Here is a 19048-nt window from a genome sequence, read left to right as displayed (position 1 = left end):
GGGGGTCTGGGTGTCCTCCCCAAGGTTATGTCCCCCCACTTCTAAAACCAAAGTGAATAATAGTGAAATTGAATGACAATAAAAGTGAATAAGTCCTGTACAACGTATTTCCATAACTGGTAAATGACTATAGCACAGCTACTAAATGACTATAGCACGACACTACACTATATCTGAATGTGTCACGACTTCCGCCGAAGTCGGCTCCTCTCCTTGTTCGGGCGGCGTTCGGCGGTCGACGTCACCGGCTTTCTAGCCATCGCCGCTCCATTTTTCATGTATCCATTTGTTTTGGCTTGTTCCCTGCCCACCTGGTTTTCATTCCCCAATCACACTACATGTATTTATTCCTCTGTTCCCCCTCATGTCTTTGTGTAAGATTGTTTGCGTGTTACGTGTTTTTGTACGCATCTCTCCCTTCCCAGGCAGTATGATGGGACGGCCGCACAGTGCCAGGGGTTCCTCTTACAACTGGACCTATACCTGGCCACCGTTCACCCAGCTCACTCAGGAAGGGAGAGAGTGTCCGCCCTCGTCTCATGCCTCTCAGGGAGAGCTCTGGAGTGGGGACAAACGCTGTGTGGGGAGAGGAAGACGCGGCGTTGGACCACTTCGAGGAGGAGACATGCTTGGCCAGTCCATCACCTTTACACTCTGCTTCTTTAGCAAGGCAGTGGTCGTCTTGGAGGTGTGTTTGGGGTCGTTATCATGTTGGAATACTGCCCTGCAGCCCAGTCTCCGAAGGTAGGGGATCATGCTCTGCTTCAGTATGTCACAGTACATGTTGGCATTCATGGTTCCCTCAATGAACTGTAGCTCCCCAGTGCCATCAGCACTCATGCAGCCCCAGACCATGACACTCCCACCACCATGCTTAACTGTAGGCAAGACACACTTGTCTTTGTACTCCTCAACTAGTTGCCGCCACACACGCTTGACACCATCTGAACCAAATAAGTTTATCTTGGTCTCATCAGACCACAGGACATGGTTCCAGTAATCCATGTCCTTAGTCGGCTTGTCTTCAGCAAACTGTTTGCGGGCTTTCTTATGCATCATCTTTAGAAGAGGCTTCCTGCTGGGACGACAGCCATGCAGACCAATTTGATGCAGTGTGCGGCGTATGGTCTGAGAACTGACAGGCTAACCCCCCACCCCTTCAACCTCTGCAGCAATGCTGGCAGCACTCATACGTCTATTTCCCAAAGACAACCTCTGGATATGACGCTGAGCACGTGCACTCAACTTCTTTGGTCGACCATGGCAAGGCCTGTTCTGAGTAGAACCTGTCCTGTTAAACCGCTGTATGGTCTTGGCCACCGTGCTGCAGCTCACTTTCAGGGTCTTGGCAATCTTCTTATAGCCCAGGCCATCTTTATGTAGAGCAACAATTCTTTTTTTCAGATCCTCAGAGAGTTCTTTGCCATGAGGTGCCATGTTGAACTTCCAGTGACCAGTCAGTATGAGGGAGTGTGAGAGCGATGACACCAAATTTAACACACCTGCTCCCCATTCACACCTGAGACCTTGTAACACTAACGAGTCACATGACACCGGGGAGGGAAAATGGCTTATTGGGCCCAATTTGGACATTTTCACTTAGGGGTGTATTCACTTTTGTTGCCAGCGGTTTAGACATTAATGGCTGTGTGTTGTGTTATTTTGAGGGGACAGCAAATTTACACTGTTATACAAGCTATACCTTTTTCTTACCTTACAAAAGGAAATTGAACAGTATTTTAATACTCCACCAACAACAAAAAAGAGGTTAGAATTATAAATGTACAGTGCATAGGAAAAAGTATTCTTGACATTTTCTACATTTGGTTACATTAGACTTATTCTAAAAAGGATTAAATACAAACTGTTCCTCAATCTACACACAATACCTCATAATGGCAAAGCAACAAGCAGGTTTATACATTTTTGCTAAACTATTAAAAATAAACATACCTTATTTACATAAGTATTCAGACCCTTTGCTATGAGACTCAAAATTGAGCTCAAAATTGATCCTGTTTCTATTGATCCTCCTTGATGTTTCGACAACTTGGAGTCCACCTTTGGTAAATTCAATTGATTGGACATGATTTGGAAAGGCAAACACTTGTCTTTTACGGTCCCATAATTGACAGTGCATGTCAGAGCAAAAACTAAGCCATGAGGTCGAAGGAATTGTCCGTAGAGCTCCGAGACAGGATCCATTTTAGAATAAGGCTGTAATGTAACAAAATGTAGAAAGTCAAGGGGTCTGAATACTTTCCAAATGCACTGTAAATCCCTTAACGTCTTTATGTTATGTGTTATTGTACCCCTAGCCCAACTGTAGTTTGAGTATTTTTATGTAGGCTATACTTGTTCTCCATGTACCTTCATATTGATTATTGTATTGTTTCCACGGTGAGAAGAAAACGTAGTCGCCGAGCAAAAACAATTGATTCTCCCAGAGCTCCAAACAAACTATCCTCAACTCGAGTTGCCATTTATAAAAAAATTATTTCATTAAACTGTGAATGTGACATTCTTTTCGAATGTTTACCAGTTATGCCTGTCTGTATTCATGCCCCATCAAGCATCATTGTACATCCTGGCATATGGAAGTGTCTGCTAGATTACTTTAGTTTTCATAAATACATCACCTAATGAAGACCATGCGTGCCGAAACTTTGGCAATTAAATGTTCACTGCAAAGAGAGAATGTAACTGACCCCCCTAAAAAAATCTGAGTTTATCTTTCTTTAGCCTCCAACTCGCCAGAGTATTCTTTATTGATTTCATGTCATAAATACATGTAACAGCATATACATGGCACTATGATCTACAATCCATTACAGATGTTTTTCTCCTGGTAGCAAGTGAGTCCCAATGACTTTAGCAAAGAAACCATGAAATGTAAAGGCAGTGCAAAAGAATGGAAAATAACTTTAAATGCAGGTTTTTATTTGTGCATCAGTTGGAGGTAGGTTCAAAGCCTCCAGCTAGTTACACAACTAAGTCCGTTGGTGTAAACAATTGACTGGCAGCCTCGCTGTCAACAGCTCCATGTTGTCCAGGGGGTGGGTAACGACATCACTTATACGTCTTCATGTGCCACAGTCCGTCATTAAGATAATGAACATTTTCAACTCCTACTCCCTTGTTGACTTTCTCTCTGTTCACAAAAAGTGAAGTGGAATGAGCGTCAGGAAAGTTTATACGGGTACTGTAGTATATACAAGTACACATGACCAAAAGTATGTGGACACCGGTTTTTCTAACATCTCATTCCAAAATCATGGGCATTAATATGAAGTTGGTCCCCCCTTTGCTGCTAAAATAAATGTTCCCTTTAATTTTTTCAGCATTGAGCAAATTTCAGGTCTGCTGAGCCCAAATTGAACGTTGTGAAAATTCAGTGCAACTTCCAGCACGTGTTTATTGTGAACACTGAGGCTGTACCCACTTTATGTTACAGTTTTAACAGTGGCCATGTAGGCTACTGTGGCTATTTTATCATAATGTAGGCCTACCAGAGTGGTGTAAAACAACAGAGAAAATGTATTCCATAACATTTTAACAAGGAAATAGCTGTTCTATCATTCAGCCAATGTGTGTTGTTCAATGTAGGTTTACATTCCATGAGACTTTTGGGGGGAAAAAACATGCATGGCTTGACATTAACCTTTCTATCCACTTGTCCTTCAGATAAGGTGACTGAAAATGTGTTGTTTGATGCAAGAAACCACTTTACAAAATAAAATGCATTATTATTCCCATACCATTATTACAGAGAATCAGAACAATTATGCTACCCTCTGCCTGTTGGTTACTTAAGCTTAAAATAAGGTGTGTCAAATTACAACACTGTCACTGAGACAAAAAAAAAAAAAAAGAGCTTTTACCCGACTCGCTTTTCAAAGATGTCTAGAAATGTATTCGCTTTGTGCTCTTGTAGGAAGCAATCACTCCCCTATTGCTGACTACAAATGATCTATAACTGGGCTAATAACATATGAACAAAATGTCCACACGTGGCCTCATGCAGCTCTCGCTTTAATCTCAAAACTCGCACCGCTCATACTTTAGCCTTATCACAGTCCAGTTCATAGTGAATGGTCCAGATCCATATATGAAAGCTGAAGAACATACGCACATCCAGGCACTTACAGCAGGTGCTAGAGTTGTAGGCAAACTCATGGAAAACAGAAAGGAAAACGCTGCACACTGCTGCTCATGCTCCCAGGTGATTTTATTTATCTGAGCCATCCGATTGGCCAGCGGTAGACCTATAGTACACTTGATTTGCTCTCTGGGCCCGCAGAGTTTGTACCTTCAGACACATTCAATTGTTCAATTGTTCCGGAACTCCAATTTGAGCAGCAGCAGCTGAAAAATGAGCTCCTACAAATATTGAAATTTACATGGTTTTTAGAGTGAAGTACATCGTAAAAAAGCAAAAGAAAACTGCAAGACTGAATAGGAGAAAAAACAAGCAACAAACAAAGAAGATAGGCTTTTGAAAAATAACTTCATAAAATTGTAGTTATCTTAGCTAGCTGAATTGTTTACCAGTTGCTAAGCAGTTGCTAGGGACTCTTTTGGAAGAAGCTAGCTAGCTAACGAAGAACAACAAAGAATATCTAGTTAACAGAAGAAAAGAAAGAGAAAATCAGGACAGAAGAAAAAGGATATCAAAGTGAAACAGTTCTCTAAAGACACAAGAGACAATAATACAAGAAACAACACTTCTGTAGCTTGTCAACTATGTGTCTGTCTATCCCTGGTCTCTCCCCTCTGCACAGGCCATACAAACGCTTCACACCGCGTGGCCGCTGCCACTCTAACCTGGTGGTCCCAGCGCGCACGACCCACGTGGAGTTCCAGGTCTCCGGCAGCCTCTGGAACTGCCGGTCTGCAGCCAACAAGGCTGAGTTCATCTCAGCCTATGCTACCCTCCAGTCCCTAGACTTCCTGGCGCTGACGGAAACAAGGATTACCACAGATAACACTGCTACTCCTACTGCTCTCTCTTCGTCTGCCCACGTGTTCTCGCATACCCCTAGAGCATCGAGCCAGCGGGGTGGTGGCACTGGAATCCTCATCTCTCCCAATTGGACATTCTCTCTTTCTCCCCTGACCCATCTGTCTATCTCCTCATTTGAATTCCATGCTGTCACAGTTACCAGCCCTTTCAAGCTTAACATCCTTATCATTTATCGCCCTCCAGGTTCCCTTGGAGAGTTCATCAATGAGCTTGACGCCTTGATAAGTTCCTTTCCTGAGGATGGCTCACCTCTCACAGTTCTGGGTGACTTTAACCTCCCCACGTCTACCTTTGACTCATTCCTCTCTGCCTCCTTCTTTCCACTCCTCTCCTCTTTTGACCTCACCCTCTCACCTTCCCCCCCTACTCACAAGGCAGGCAATACGCTTGACCTCATCTTTACTAGATGCTGTTCTTCCACTAATCTCATTGCAACTCCCCTCCAAATCTCAGACCACTACCTTGTATCCTTTTCCCTCTTGCTCTCATCCAACACTTCTCACTCTGCCCCTACTCGGATGGTATTGCACCGTCCCAACCTTCGCTCTTTCTCTCCCGCTACTCTCTCCTCTTCCATCCTATCATCTCTTCCCTCTGCTCAAACCTTCTCCAACCTATCTCCTGATTCTGCCTCCTCAACCCTCCTCTCCTCCCTTTCTGCATCCTTTGATTTTCTCTGTCCCCTATCCTCCAGGCCGGCTCGGTCCTCCCCTTCTGCTCCGTGGCTCGACGACTCACTACGAGCTCACAGAACAGGGCTCCGGGCAGCCGAGCGGAAATGGAGGAAAACTCGCCTCCCTGCGGACCTGGCATCCTTTCACTCCCTCCTCTCTACATTCTCCTCTTCTGTCTCTGCTGCTAAAGCCACTTTCTACCACTCTAAATTCCAAGCATCTGCCTCTAACCCTAGGAAGCTCTTTGCTACCTTCTCCTCCCTCCTGAATCCTCCTCCCCCTCCCCCCCCTCCTCCCTCTCTGCGGATGACTTCGTCAACCATTTTGAAAAGAAGGTTGACGATATCCGATCCTCGTTTGCTAAGTCAAACGACACCGCTGGTCCTGCTCACACTGCCCTACCCTGTGCTTTGACCTCTTTCTCCCCTCTCTCTCCAGATGAAATCTCGCGTCTTGTGACGGCCGGCCGCCCAACAACCTGCCCACTTGACCCTATCCCCTCCTCTCTTCTCCAGACCATTTCCGGAGACCTTCTCCCCTACCTCACCTCGCTCATCAACTCATCCTTGACCGCTGGCTACGTCCCTTCCGTCTTCAAGAGAGCGAGAGTTGCACCCCTTCTGAAAAAACCTACACTCGATCCCTCCGATGTCAACAACTACAGACCAGTATCCCTTCTTTCTTTTCTCTCCAAAACTCTTGAACGTGCCGTCCTTGGCCAGCTCTCCTGCTATCTCTCTCAGAATGACCTTCTTGATCCTAATCAGTCAGGTTTCAAGACTGGGCATTCAACTGAGACTGCTCTTCTCTGTGTCACGGAGGCTCTCCGCACTGCTAAAGCTAACTCTCTCTCCTCTGCTCTCATCCTTCTAGACCTATCTGCTGCCTTTGATACTGTGAACCATCAGATCCTCCTCTCCACCCTCTCCGAGTTGGGCATCTCCGGCGCGGCCCACGCTTGGATTGCGTCCTACCTGACAGGTCGCTCCTACCAGGTGGCGTGGCGAGAATCTGTCTCCGCACCATGCGCTCTCACCACTGGTGTCCCCCAGGGCTCTATTCTAGGCCCTCTCCTATTCTCGCTATACACCAAGTCACTTGGCTCTGTCATATCCTCATATGGTCTCTCCTATCATTGCTATGCAGACGACACACAATTAATCTTCTCCTTTCCCCCCTTCTGATAACCAGGCGGCGAATCGCATCTCTGCATGTCTGTCAGACATATCAGTGTGGATGACGGATCACCACCTCAAGCTGAACCTCGGCAAGACGGAGCTGCTCTTCCTCCCGGGGAAGGACTGCCCGTTCCATGATCTCGCCATCACGGTTGACAACTCCCTTGTGTCCTCCTCCCAGAGTGCTAAGAACCTTGGCGTGATCCTGGACAACACCCTGTCGTTCTCCACTAACATCAAGGCGGTGACCCGATCCTGTAGGTTCATGCTCTACAACATTCGCAGAGTACGACCCTGCCTCACACAGGAAGCGGCGCAGGTCCTAATCCAGGCACTTGTCATCTCCCGTCTAGATTACTACAACTCGCTGTTGGCTGGGCTCCCTGCCTGTGCCATTAAACCCCTACAACTCATCCAGAACGCCGCAGCCCGTCTGAAATTCAACCTTCCCAAGTTCTCTCACGTCACCCCGCTCCTCCGCTCTCTCCACTGGCTTCCAGTTGAAGCTCGCATCCGCTACAAGACCATGGTGATTGCCTACGGAGCTGTGAAGGGAACGGCACCTCCATACCTTCAGGCTCTGATCAGGCCCTACACCCAAACAAGGGCACTGCGTTCATCCACCTCTGGCCTGCTGGCCCCCCTACCTCTGAGGAAGCACAGTTCCCGCTCAGCCCAGTCAAAACTGTTCGCTGCTCTGGCACCCCAATGGTGGAACAAGCTCCCTCACGACGCCAGGACAGCGGAGTCAATCACCACCTTCCGGAGACACCTGAAACCCCACCTCTTTAAGGAATACCTAGGATAGGATAAAGTAATCCTTCTAACCCCCCCCCCCCCCCCCCCTTAAAAGATTTAGATGCACTATTGTAAAGTGGTTGTTCCACTGGATATCATAAGGTGAATGCACCAATTTGTAAGTCGCTCTGGATAAGAGCGTCTGCTAAATGACTTAAATGTAAATGTAAATGTTCAAAATGGCAATAGTTCGCCTACTCGGCACGCAGGGCAGCTGAATCGGGTGCATCTACCGCCAACACCCCAAGACTAATAAAATAGAAACACAAGGCTTTATCGTTTGAATTTCAATCTCCTGCTTCTCTCTGTGGGCTGATATTTCTGTGCTGCAGTCCCGGAGGAGCTGCGCGGTAGTCTCTGGGCTGCTGCGCATGCGCAGCTTAGAGAGAACATTGGCTATTACAGCCTCCACTCTTCTGGGAAGGCTTCCACTACATGTTGGAACATTGCTGAGGGGACTTGCTTCCATTCAGGCACAAGAGCATTAGCAAGGTAAGGCACTGATGTTGGGCGATTAGGCCTGGCTCGCAGTCTGCATTCCAATTCATCCCAAACGTGTTCGATGGGGTTGAGGTCAGGGCTCTGTGCAGGCCAGTCAAGTTCTTCCACACCAATCTCGACAAACCATTTCCGTACGGACCTCGCTTTGTACACGGGGGCATTGTCATGCTGAAACAAGAAAAGGGCCTTCCCCAAACTGTTGCCACAAAGTTGGAAGCACAGAATCGTGTCATTGTATGCTGTATCGTTAAGATTTCCCTTCACTGGAACTAAAGGGGCCTTGCCCAAACCATGAAAAACAGCCCCAGACCATTATTCCTCCTCCATCAAACTTTACAGTTGGCACTATGCATTCGGGCAGGTAGTGTTATCCTTGCATCCACCAAACCCAGATTCGTCCGTCGGACTGCCAGATGGTGAAGCATGATTCATAACTCCAGAGAACGTCTTTCCACTGCTTCAGAGTCCAATGGCGGCGAGCTTTACACCACTCCAGCCGACACTTGGCATTGCGCATTGTGATCTTAGGCTTGTGTGCGGCTGCTAGGCCATGGAACCCATTATATGAAGCTCCCAATGAACAGTTCTTGTGCTGACATTGTTTCCAGAGGCAGTTTGGAACTCGATAGTGAGTGTTGCAATCAAGGCCAGACGATTTTTATGCGCTTCAGCACTCGGCGGTCCCATTCTGTGAGCTTGTGTGGCCTATCAATTCATGGCTGAGCTGTTGTTGCTCCTAGATGTTTCCCCTTCACAACAACAGCACTTACAGTTGACCGGGCCACTCTACAAGGGCAAACATTTCACAAACTGACTTGTTGGAAAGGTGGCATCCTATGACGGTGCCATGTTGAAAGTCACTGAGCTCTTCAGTAAGGCCATTTTACTGCCAATGTTTGTCTATGGAGATTGCATGGCTATGTGCTCGATTTGATACTGTCAGCAACGGGTGTCGCTGAAATAGCCAAATCCACTCATTTGAAGGGGTGTCCACATACTTTTGGTGATGTAGTGTATGTGTACAAGTACATTTCTGTGGTGTAAACAGGAAAAGTCATGTGATAATTACATGTTTTCTGCAGACATCTTCATGACTCCGACACAAAGCGCATATTGCTTGCCCTCCGCCATTATGGCCTGAAACCAACTGTCAAGGAAACACCACCTCACATGCACTTGATACTAACAGGAAGTGTCAAAACACCAATGTTGGTGTATGACAATTACAGGCTGACATAATGGTGCGTTCGGAAGGTTTTCAGAAACTCGTTAACTCCCAGTTGGTGAGTCATAACTAAGACATGAATGCATTAGTGCTTTTCAACCAGTAAGATTAATGTAGCTATTAATACATTAGTTTGCTTGCTTACATTGACAATGTGTCAAAACAGTGCATTCGGGAAGTATTCAGACCCCTAGACTTTTTCCACATTTTGTTATGTTACAGCCTTATTCTATAATGGATTAAATCATCCCCCCTCCCCCTTTCAAGCTACACACAATACCTCAGAATGGCAAAACAAAAACAGGTTCCGGCATTTTTTTAAATGTATTCAAAATAAACATTTACATAATTATTCAGACCCTTTACTCAGTACTTTGCTGAAGCACCTTTGGCAGCGATTACAGCCTCAAGTCTTCTTGGGTACAACGCTACAAGCTTGGCACACCTGTATTTGGGGAGTTTCTCCCATTGTTCTCTGCAGATCCTCAAGCTCTGTCAGGTTGGATGGGGAGCGTCGCTGCACAGCTATTTTCAGGTCTCTCCAGAGATGTTCGATCGGGTTCAAGTCCAGGCTCTGGCTGGGCCACTCAAGGACATTCAGAGACTTGTCCCGAAGCCACTCCTGCATTGTCTTGGCTGTGTGCTTAGGGTCATTGTCCTGTTGGAAAGTGAACGTTTGCCCCAGTCGGAGGTTGTGAGGGCTCTGGAGCAGGTTTTCATCAAGGATCTCTGTACTTTGCTCCGTTTATTTTCCCCCTCGATCCTGACTAGTCTCCCAGTCCCTGCCGCTGAAAAACATCCCACAGCATGATGCTGCCACCACGCTTCACCGTAGGGATGGTGCCAGGTTTCCTCCAGACGTGTCGCTTGGCATTCAGGACAAAGTGTTCAATCTTGTTTTCTTCAGACCAGAGAATCTTGTTTCTCATGGTCTGAGAGTCTTTAGGTGCCTTTAGCAAACTCCAAACGGGCTGTCATGTGCCTTTTACTGAGGAGTGTCTTCCGTCTGACCCTTCTACCATAAAGGCCTGATTGGTGGAGTGCTGCATAGATGGTTGTCTTTCTGGAAGGTTCACCCATTTCCACAGAGGAACTCTAGAGCTCTGTCAGCGTAACCATCGGGCCCTTCTACCCCAATTGCTCAGTTTGTCAGGGCGACTAGCTCTAGGAAGAGTCTTGGTGGATCCAAACTTCTTCCATTTAAGAATGATGGAGGCCAGTGTGTTCTTGGGAACCTTCGATACTGCAGAAATGTTTTGGTGCATTACCGCCACCTACTGTACTGGAGTGTGGGCCAGAGACCGGGAGAAACTAAATCCTACCTGCCAGCCCTGTTGCTCTTAAAAAATATAAAATATTTGAGACTATATCTAATGACGTTCTACTCAATATACCTCTTTAAATCTAATTTCCTGTATCCCCTTCTCCCTCATACTAGATCTCAGCTTCTCTTTCCCTCTAAACTGCCCACACTGTAGCGATACATGCTCCACGTCTCGGTTTCCTGGCAATAAATCACACTTTACTGTTGGATGCTTTCCTATCACATTTAAGGACTTATTCAACTGGCTGTGTCCCACCCTTAATAGCCTCCTCTCTTCTGTCCCATCCTGCAGTCTTCCCCTCCCTGACTTTCCTCTGTACTTGAAGTAAATGCCTGCCCTTAGCATCTTTATTCCACTGCTCCTGCCATCTCTGCACCACCACGGTCCATATCAGGCTTTTCGCCTCTGCCTTGCTCATTGTAACTACAACATCAACATTCCCACTTCTAAGTGCTTGTTTAGCCAGTACATCAACTGCCTCGTTCCCCTCCATCCCCACATGGGCTGGGACCCAAGTAAACCTTATCTATATACCCATCTGTCTAATTCTGCCATGGGTTTGTAGCACCTCATAAAGCAGGTCTTGTCTGCTACATGACCTAAAGGACTTGGAAACTTATCAACTCTGCACATGAATCAGAGCAAATAACTACTCCATCTGCTTTGACTTCCTCCACCCACTGCAAGACCAACAGTATGGACATCAGCTCCGCTGTATATACAGCCAGATGATCTGTAATACGTTTCCTGACTTCCACCCCAGATTCCTGCACTACAAATGCCGACCCAATACGTCCTGTCCTTGATCTTTTGAACCATCTGTGTAAATGGCCACAAAATCCTGATACACAGTATCCAGACATCTCTTAAACAAATCAGATGGATCAACACCCTCCCTATCTTTCTGTATTCTCTCCAACACTTCTACATCAACTACTGGAGTCAGGAGTAGCTATGGTGGATTTACAGGAATAGCTACCATTGGACTAAACTCCCTTCCATACAGTCCCATCTCCTTCGCCTAGATATTACCCACCCACCCAAAGCTTGTATTCTGTCTTCGCTCATGTTCCCAGCAGGCCTGTAAAATCCCTTTTGCAGGATGAGACACCCCATGTCCCTGTACGTTAACCCAATAATTAATTGCCAGCTGCTGTCTCCTAATCTGCAATGGCATATCCCCTATCTCCACATGTAGTACAGCCACTGGGGACTTCCGAAACGCCCCACTACATATTCTGAGTCCTTGCCCCTGTATGACAGCTAGCCTTTCCAAAGATGTCCGGGCTGCCGAACTATACACTATACCTCCATAGTCTATTACAGATGAGATCAATGCAACATACATGGTCCTCTGAAATGCACTGTCAACTGTGGGACCTTATATAGACAGGTGTGTGCCATTCCAAATCATGTCCAATCAATTGAATTTACCACAGGTGGACTCCAATCAAGTTGTAAAAAGATCAAGGATTATCAATGGAAACAGGATGCACTTGAGCTCAATTTCTAGTCTCATAGCAAAGGGTCTGAATACTTGTGCAAGTCAGGTATCTGTTTTAAAAATTCTACATCTGTTTTTGCTTAGTCATTATGGGGTGTGTAGATTGAGTAGAAGAAATGTATTTAATAAATTTTAGAATAAGGCTGTAACGTAACAAAATGTGGAAAAGGGGAAGGGATCTGAATACACTGTACTATACTGTATGGGTCAAACTGCATTGTAAATGGCTTTGTTTTACAATCTTTTGGTTAGAGAGTTAAAAGGTAAGTGAAGAAACATCACAACTCGCAAACTCGGGTATCAACATTCTGGTCTGAGTTTCAGATTTATTGAGGGCCAGATTTATTGAGGGCCGATCTAGTAGTAAGCTATTTCCAACTCTGAGTTTCTGAAAGCATCATCATGACCATAATGAATACGATTACATGGACGGCGCCTGATCCTAAAGGCTCGTCCATGTAGAAAACGGGCCAAGTAAGACATTGTACTGAACAAACAGTGCCTTCAGAAAGTATTCACACCCCTTGACTTTTTCCACATTTTGTTGTGTTACAGCCTGTATTTAAAATGTATTAAATTGATATTTTGTGTCACTGGCCTACACAATACCCCCAAAGTGGAATTCTGTTTTTGTTTTCATTTTCAACTGAAATGTCTTGAGTCAATAAGTATTCAACCCCTTTGTTATGGCAAGCCTAAATAAGTTCAGGAGTGAAAATGTGCTTAACAAGTCACATAAGTTGCATGGGCTCAATGTGTGCAATATGACCTTTTGAATGACTACCTCATCTCTGTACCCCACGCATACAACTATCTGTAAGGTCCCTCAGTCGAGCAGTGACTTTCAAACACAGATTCAACCACAAAAGACCAGGGAGGTTTTCCAATGCCTCACAAAGAAGGGCACCTATTGGTAGATGTGTAAAAATAAACATTAAATATGCCTTTGAGCATGGTGAAGTTATTAATTACACTTTGGATGGTGTATCAATACACCCAGTCACTACAAAGATACAGGTGTCCTTCCTAACTCCGTTTCGGGAGTGGAGTTAAACCGCTCAGGGATTTCACCATGAGCTCAATGGTGACTTTAAAACAGTTGTGGAGTTTAATGGCTGTGACAGGGGAAAACGGAGGATGGATCAACAACATAGTACTGTGGAGTAAATACTAACCTAAATGACAGAGTGAAAAGAATGAAGCCTGTAAAGAATAAAAACATTCCAAAACATACATCCTGTTTGCAATAAGTCACTGAAGTAAAACTTGGAAAATACATTTCAAAGAAATGTACTTTTTTGTCCTGAATACAAAGCATTATGTTTGGGGCAAATCCAACAACATCACTGAGTATCACTTCTCATATTTTCAAGCATGGTGGTGGTTACATCATGTTATGACTATGCTTGTCATCGGCAAGGACAAGGGATTTATTTGGGATACAAATAAATGGAATATAGCTAAGCACAGGCAAAATCCTAGAAAAAAAACCTGGTTCAGTCTGCTTTCCAACAGACACTGGGTGACAAAATACACCATTCAGCAGGACAATAACCTAAAACGCAAGGCCAAATATACACTAGAGTTGCTTACCAAGATCACATTGAATGTTCCCGAGTGGCCTAATAACAATTTTGACTTAAATCTACGGCAAGACTTAAATTGGTGTCTAGCAATGATCAACAACCAACTTGACAAAGCTTGAATAAGTTTAAAAAGAATGTGCAAATATTGAACAATCCTGGTGTAATCACTGCCAAAGGTGATTCTGACATTGACTCAGGGGTATGAATACTTATGTAAATGTGATATTTCTCCATTTCATTTTCAATACATTTGAGAGAAAAAAGCATTTAATCAATTTTGAATTCAGGCTGTAACACAAAATGTGGAATAAGTTAAGGTGTATGAATACTTTCTCAAGGCACTGTACATGATCAGCATATCGGTCAAAGGAAGGATACAACTACTGTTTCTGAGGCAGAAGGGTAGAGTTTGGCGCCTGGGGATGTCAATCCAGGGCACATGATATTGGCTCCACTTAAGACAAACTTGATGGCCCCTTTGTCTACTTGTTGGTGTGGAAGAATAAAGGGGTCTGTAAAATACGAACAGAAAGAAAAGAGCAACTTACCAAACAGTACAAGTACAGAAAGCACATAGGGTAAATGCATTTGAATTCATTCACTTTTTGACAGCCTCCCTTTTGATTTAATCAAAAACTTTCCATACATGTTTGGCCATGGAAGAAGTGGTCAGAAAGTTACTTTTAGACCTGAATGCCAAAACATTCAGGAGATAAAGGTGCTTAAAATTGACCCATTTTGCATACCCCACCATACCATGAGACATCCATGTCTTCATCACTGGAAAATAAACAGTTGATAACATTTAAAAGCTTACAAAACAAGCTTGTCTAACTATTTCATAATATCCTTAAAAAATAAATGCAATCATAGAAATTGACATTTTCCTTTAACATGAATGATCTAAAAAAAAAAACGTCAACTACTTAAAAAATATATATTATTTGCATATGTTGTACATATTCATGTGTTGTAGCTTAGACCCTACCCTAACATCATCTGAGGTTGTGTCCGCCCTCAATTGAGACACAACATGCAGTTGAATATAGGGTGGGTGTCATTACAATAATATGAGATAAAATAGGATCCTGCACGCTGCTCTTGCTAGTATTACGCTTTACGTATCAGCCTCAAGGCCTTCGTCAGAGTTTTTAATTGCACCCTTATGTAGACATTGCCCACCCACATCCGTTCAGTGCAGTGAATGGGGTTGGAGTCAAGGAAAATGTGTTACCAAATATAACAATGTGCATTTCTGATAAAATAATTTATATGTTTAAGGTTTTGACTAAATGATTCCACCCTGAAAATGTATAACTGAGTGATTATAATACTAATTCTGTAACTGTGTGTGCATAGGACAAGCTAAGACTTTACTATTTAGCAATATAAGTGAGACATTCAAGGAAAAGGAGAACTGTTAACAGACAGCAGACAACTTGTGACCACTGTGAAATTGATAACAGGAAGAAGGTCTCCCCACCCAGGGAGGGGAGAAACCTTTAGGCTTGCAGTAGATTATGTAACATGGGGCAGGATATGATAAGCAATGTATGTGATGGAGAAGACTTGTAAATAAGCATTGACAGTGTTAAAGAAGAGGAGGGGCATTTGTAAGGGGTATGACATATGGTATGACCAAATGTTAGGTATAAAAGGCTGTGTACATTGTATGATATTCAGAGCTCTCGTGAATAAACTTGGTTGACTATTGTAGGCTGGGCCTCCGTCTGTGTCATTTAACCAGAACCTTACAAACTCTGGGGTGCAGACTGAGTAGTTTAATTGAAGTTCAGTTTATGAACATTGGGAACAAAATTCTCATAACAATTTCATAAACAGAAATATAATTAATTGAACGGACTTATCCCTTCAGACCACTGCAATTTAGCTGGTACACCATTGAAATGTCAATTGATTTGAAATTTTTACTTCTAATTACTACCACAAAGATGGCCGCGGGTCCACCCACCATCAAATATCAACTTAAATGTTCATGTCTGTCTGAATATTTTAAGATAATACACAACGCAGAGGACTAGAGGTCAATAGGGAATAAACGATCAATGGAAATAGTTGTTTTTCAGTTCATCTGTTTAGAATGTGTGTAGGAATGTCAGTCCTGAACTCATAGCTACGTGTGTGAAGTTTTCATTGGTTCGAATGGTCTATACATCGAGTCTGATACAAAATATTTGTAAATCTGGCCATTGGCCCAATTTTACTGCAAGAAATTCTAATTGGTCAACCGCAGGCTAGGTTTGGGGGTTTTAAATTACATCCTGTCCATTTGTTCTGTGGAAGAATCACTGAGGACATGGGAGAATGAACATCTACCTCTCACATAACATCTATGATTTGTCCTCTTTGAATAAACCTATTTTTCTCCCCTTGATTTGCTTTGGGGTCTGTGTTATTTAAGAGTAACATGTTTATTCTATCATCTATATTTCTGTGATCAATAGGTTTCCTATGGAGGATTGACAGTATACTTTAAAACAGATTTTCCCATTCAAGTTAACATTTTGGCATAAAGTCACTTCCTGAGCACTTCTACTATGGGCAAATATGTATGGTAAGTTTCGTTCAAATCAAAAGGGGTGCTGTCAAAAAGTGATTGAGTCAAATGGATTCAATCACAGACACAGTACCTGCACATCAAAAAGAGCGGAGGTCTTACAGTTATGGAGCAGTCGGAGAGTTGGGTAGAACGGTCCTTCTCTTTGTCTGAAGAAGAGCAATTCTCCATTCACTGTCAAGATTTCAATGTGTTCATGGCTATGGGTTGGATGATGGAAGACAAAACATAACATGTCCAACAGTTGCTCTCATTCACCCAAGGGGGGGCTATACGCAGACCTCTTGGGTTCTCAACTTAAGCATGCAATGCGGCAATGTCAATGTGTACAACAGCCCCGACGCTGTCTAAACGTTATTACTTGCAATATGGTTTCGTGAACCGTTGGAACTTTACTTTCATATCACCTGTAAAAAAATATATTTTACAAAAAAACAGTTATATTACTATAGACCTTTTTAAAACTGATCCCAGATGGCCATACTTCCACATATGGAAGAGAAAGGCGACCACCTGTTTCTAGTTAGCTAACCAGCATCTCCAAACACCTGTGTATAATGGAAGGAGGAAACTAGAAAAGTGTTATCGGCTGCAACTGTGTTAAAAAGGTGTACAGCAAGTGTAATGGATTTGACGCTCTCAAACACAGCCACTGAGAAAATGCAGTGCTAAGCAAAATGCAGTGCTATCTGGCCCTAAATCGGCAGTACACCATGGCTAACTATTTGGCCATGGTTACTGATCAAAACCTTAGAAAAACCTTGACAAAGTACAGGCTCAGTGAGCACAGCCTTGCCATTGAGAAGGGTAGACACAGGAAAACCTGGCTCCCTGTAGAGGAAAGGCTGTGCAGCCACTGCACAACAGCAGAACCTGAGACGGAGCTGCATTTCCTGACAAAATGTGAAAAATATAAAACAATTAGAGAGTGTCATTTCCCCAAATTTGAAACCCTTATTCAAGGTTTCAAAGACCTCTCTGATGAGAGTAGGCTACCCGTCCTGTTGGGGGAGGACGCAGAGAGCTGTGGGTTGGCAGCGCACTACATTGCCGCCTGCCATAAGTTGAGGGACAGTGTCTGACAGACCAATCAACCTGCACATGTCCTCTACTGTATGCTTATTGTTATTGTTCAATGTATGGTTATTTTGACCCTTGGTTATTGTTGTTACTGTTGTCCGGTTGACAATTTAGATTTATTATTTTCGTATAGTAAATATCCAAAGTAAGATTTAGCAATATGTACATTTTTACGTCATGCCAATAAAGCAAATTGAATTGAAAAGGAGAGAAAATGTTAGCTTCTTGACTTACCATCTCACTATTTTGACAGGGTCCTTTTTTGGCATGATATGGTTGAGCCATGACTCAATGTCTGGAAACTGGTCCAACAGCTGGTTTTTGATGCCTTTGATTACAGAGGTCTTCAACTGAATACAGTTGGAAACATTTTCCTTCTCATCAAATCTGAAATGAGAAAATGGAAACACATTCACGTTAGCGTGACCCTTCACTCAATTGAAAGCTAATCAAGAGTGTAGTTAAAGTCTACGTGGAAGACTAACAACATTGAATAGTTAGCTAACTAGCCAAGAAGCTAGCTACCTGGTCATGTAGTTGGCAAGCCTAAACTTGGTAATGTTAACGTCATTTGTTTAGCTAACTACATGGCCAGAAAGAACGTCAACCTCAAACTGTCAACATTACATTTGAGTATAGTGCTCAATTTGTGGGTGTTATGTGCACACACGGAACTAGCTTATTTAGCTAGCTAAATATGTGTATGTGACCAATGAAATTTGATTTGATTTAGCTGCTTAACTATCGAGCTAGCCATCTGAGGTTGCGATTGGGGCCAGTCCCCATGGTAACGATGCTAGTTAGCTAGGGAAATCAGGCACAACACCTACTTTTTAAACATCCTCGTTGGTCGCGCTCAGTGTTTCTTCTCTACCTAGACAAGTCTTTAATCTACTATTTTGCTTGATGTTTGATAAACAAAAATCCAATAAGATGTAATTCATCTATCAATTAAATAGTCCTTCCACGCTAGTTTCGCAGTTTATTGGCAGCAAGTGACGTCACTTGCCATACATTCGCCGAACCCCAACCGGGTCACGGCTAGAAGGGATCCAGCCACAGATGGAACAGATATTTCACCTGATGAATGAATACATGTGAAGAATCCCCTTAGCGTTTCCACAGTGAGAGGAAATATGGTAGTGGGAGAAGATGGATTTTGGTCGACATTCTGCAAAATGTCTCATCGATGAAACATTTGGTCTCAGTACAGTTCTGTTCTCAGTACAGTTCAGTTCTGTTCACTAAACTAGAATCGGTTATGAACAGAGTAGACTACGTTTTGTAGACTTAACCTTTGCCAAAGTTGTAAAAAAAAATCGCTTTGTTTCGAAGGAGCGCAAAGGCGAATTGAATTATTGCACAGAGTAGGCGTTCCCTAACGGAAAGATGCAGATGTATGATAGAACGGGTTTATAGGATGTCGCTAGCTCGTGCTTGGCTCAGCCCACTATGACTCATTTTTCCGATTAGAAACGACCTTTTTAGTTATAAAAATATTTAATTCAGCTTTTAAATTCGTTACATTTTTTTTTGTAGCGGGTTAGGAGAATGAACGTAACAGGTTAGGGAAAAT

The 19048-nt window shown here is 43.7% G+C and overlaps 1 protein-coding gene across 3 annotated transcripts; it reads right to left on the bottom strand.

The window, feature by feature from the left end:
* Positions 1-18760, bottom strand: mcts1 (MCTS1 re-initiation and release factor). Of its 3 annotated transcripts, none has more exons than XM_014211808.3 (6): positions 18553-18760; positions 17707-17859; positions 16495-16592; positions 14193-14326; positions 9244-9311; positions 1-3151 (listed from the first exon to the last, which is right to left on the bottom strand). In XM_014211808.3, the coding sequence occupies exons 1-6, from the start codon at positions 18657-18659 to the stop codon at positions 3070-3072; spliced, it is 642 nt and encodes a 213-aa protein (XP_014067283.1). In that variant the 5' UTR covers positions 18660-18760; the 3' UTR covers positions 1-3069. The 3 variants fall into 3 exon arrangements, with proteins under 3 accessions (XP_014067283.1, XP_014067284.1, XP_014067285.1); XM_014211809.3 differs by lacking the exon at positions 18553-18760 and adding an exon at positions 18303-18510; XM_014211810.3 differs by lacking the exon at positions 18553-18760 and adding an exon at positions 17998-18267.
* Positions 18761-19048: the final 288 nt, after the last annotated feature.

This window comes from Salmo salar, chromosome 09 (genome assembly GCF_965601325.2).
Source record: "Salmo salar chromosome 09, fSalSal1, whole genome shotgun sequence".
Classification (NCBI taxonomy): Eukaryota; Metazoa; Chordata; class Actinopteri; order Salmoniformes; family Salmonidae; genus Salmo; species Salmo salar.
The sequence above is the reverse complement of the archived record's forward strand: the minus strand, read 5'-3'. Positions and strand labels throughout refer to the sequence as shown.

Coding starts and splice junctions, on each gene's coding strand:
- mcts1 (XM_014211808.3), bottom strand. CDS start 18,659: ATGAGACATTTTGCAGAATGTCGACCAAAATCCATCTTCTCCCACTAC. Junction 14,327..16,494: donor TCTCCGACTGCTCCATAACT/GTAAGACCTCCG, acceptor CGTATTTTACAG/ACCCCTTTATTCTTCCACAC. Junction 9,312..14,192: donor CTGCCTCAGAAACAGTAGTT/GTATCCTTCCTT, acceptor AGTTGGTTTCAG/GCCATAATGGCGGAGGGCAA.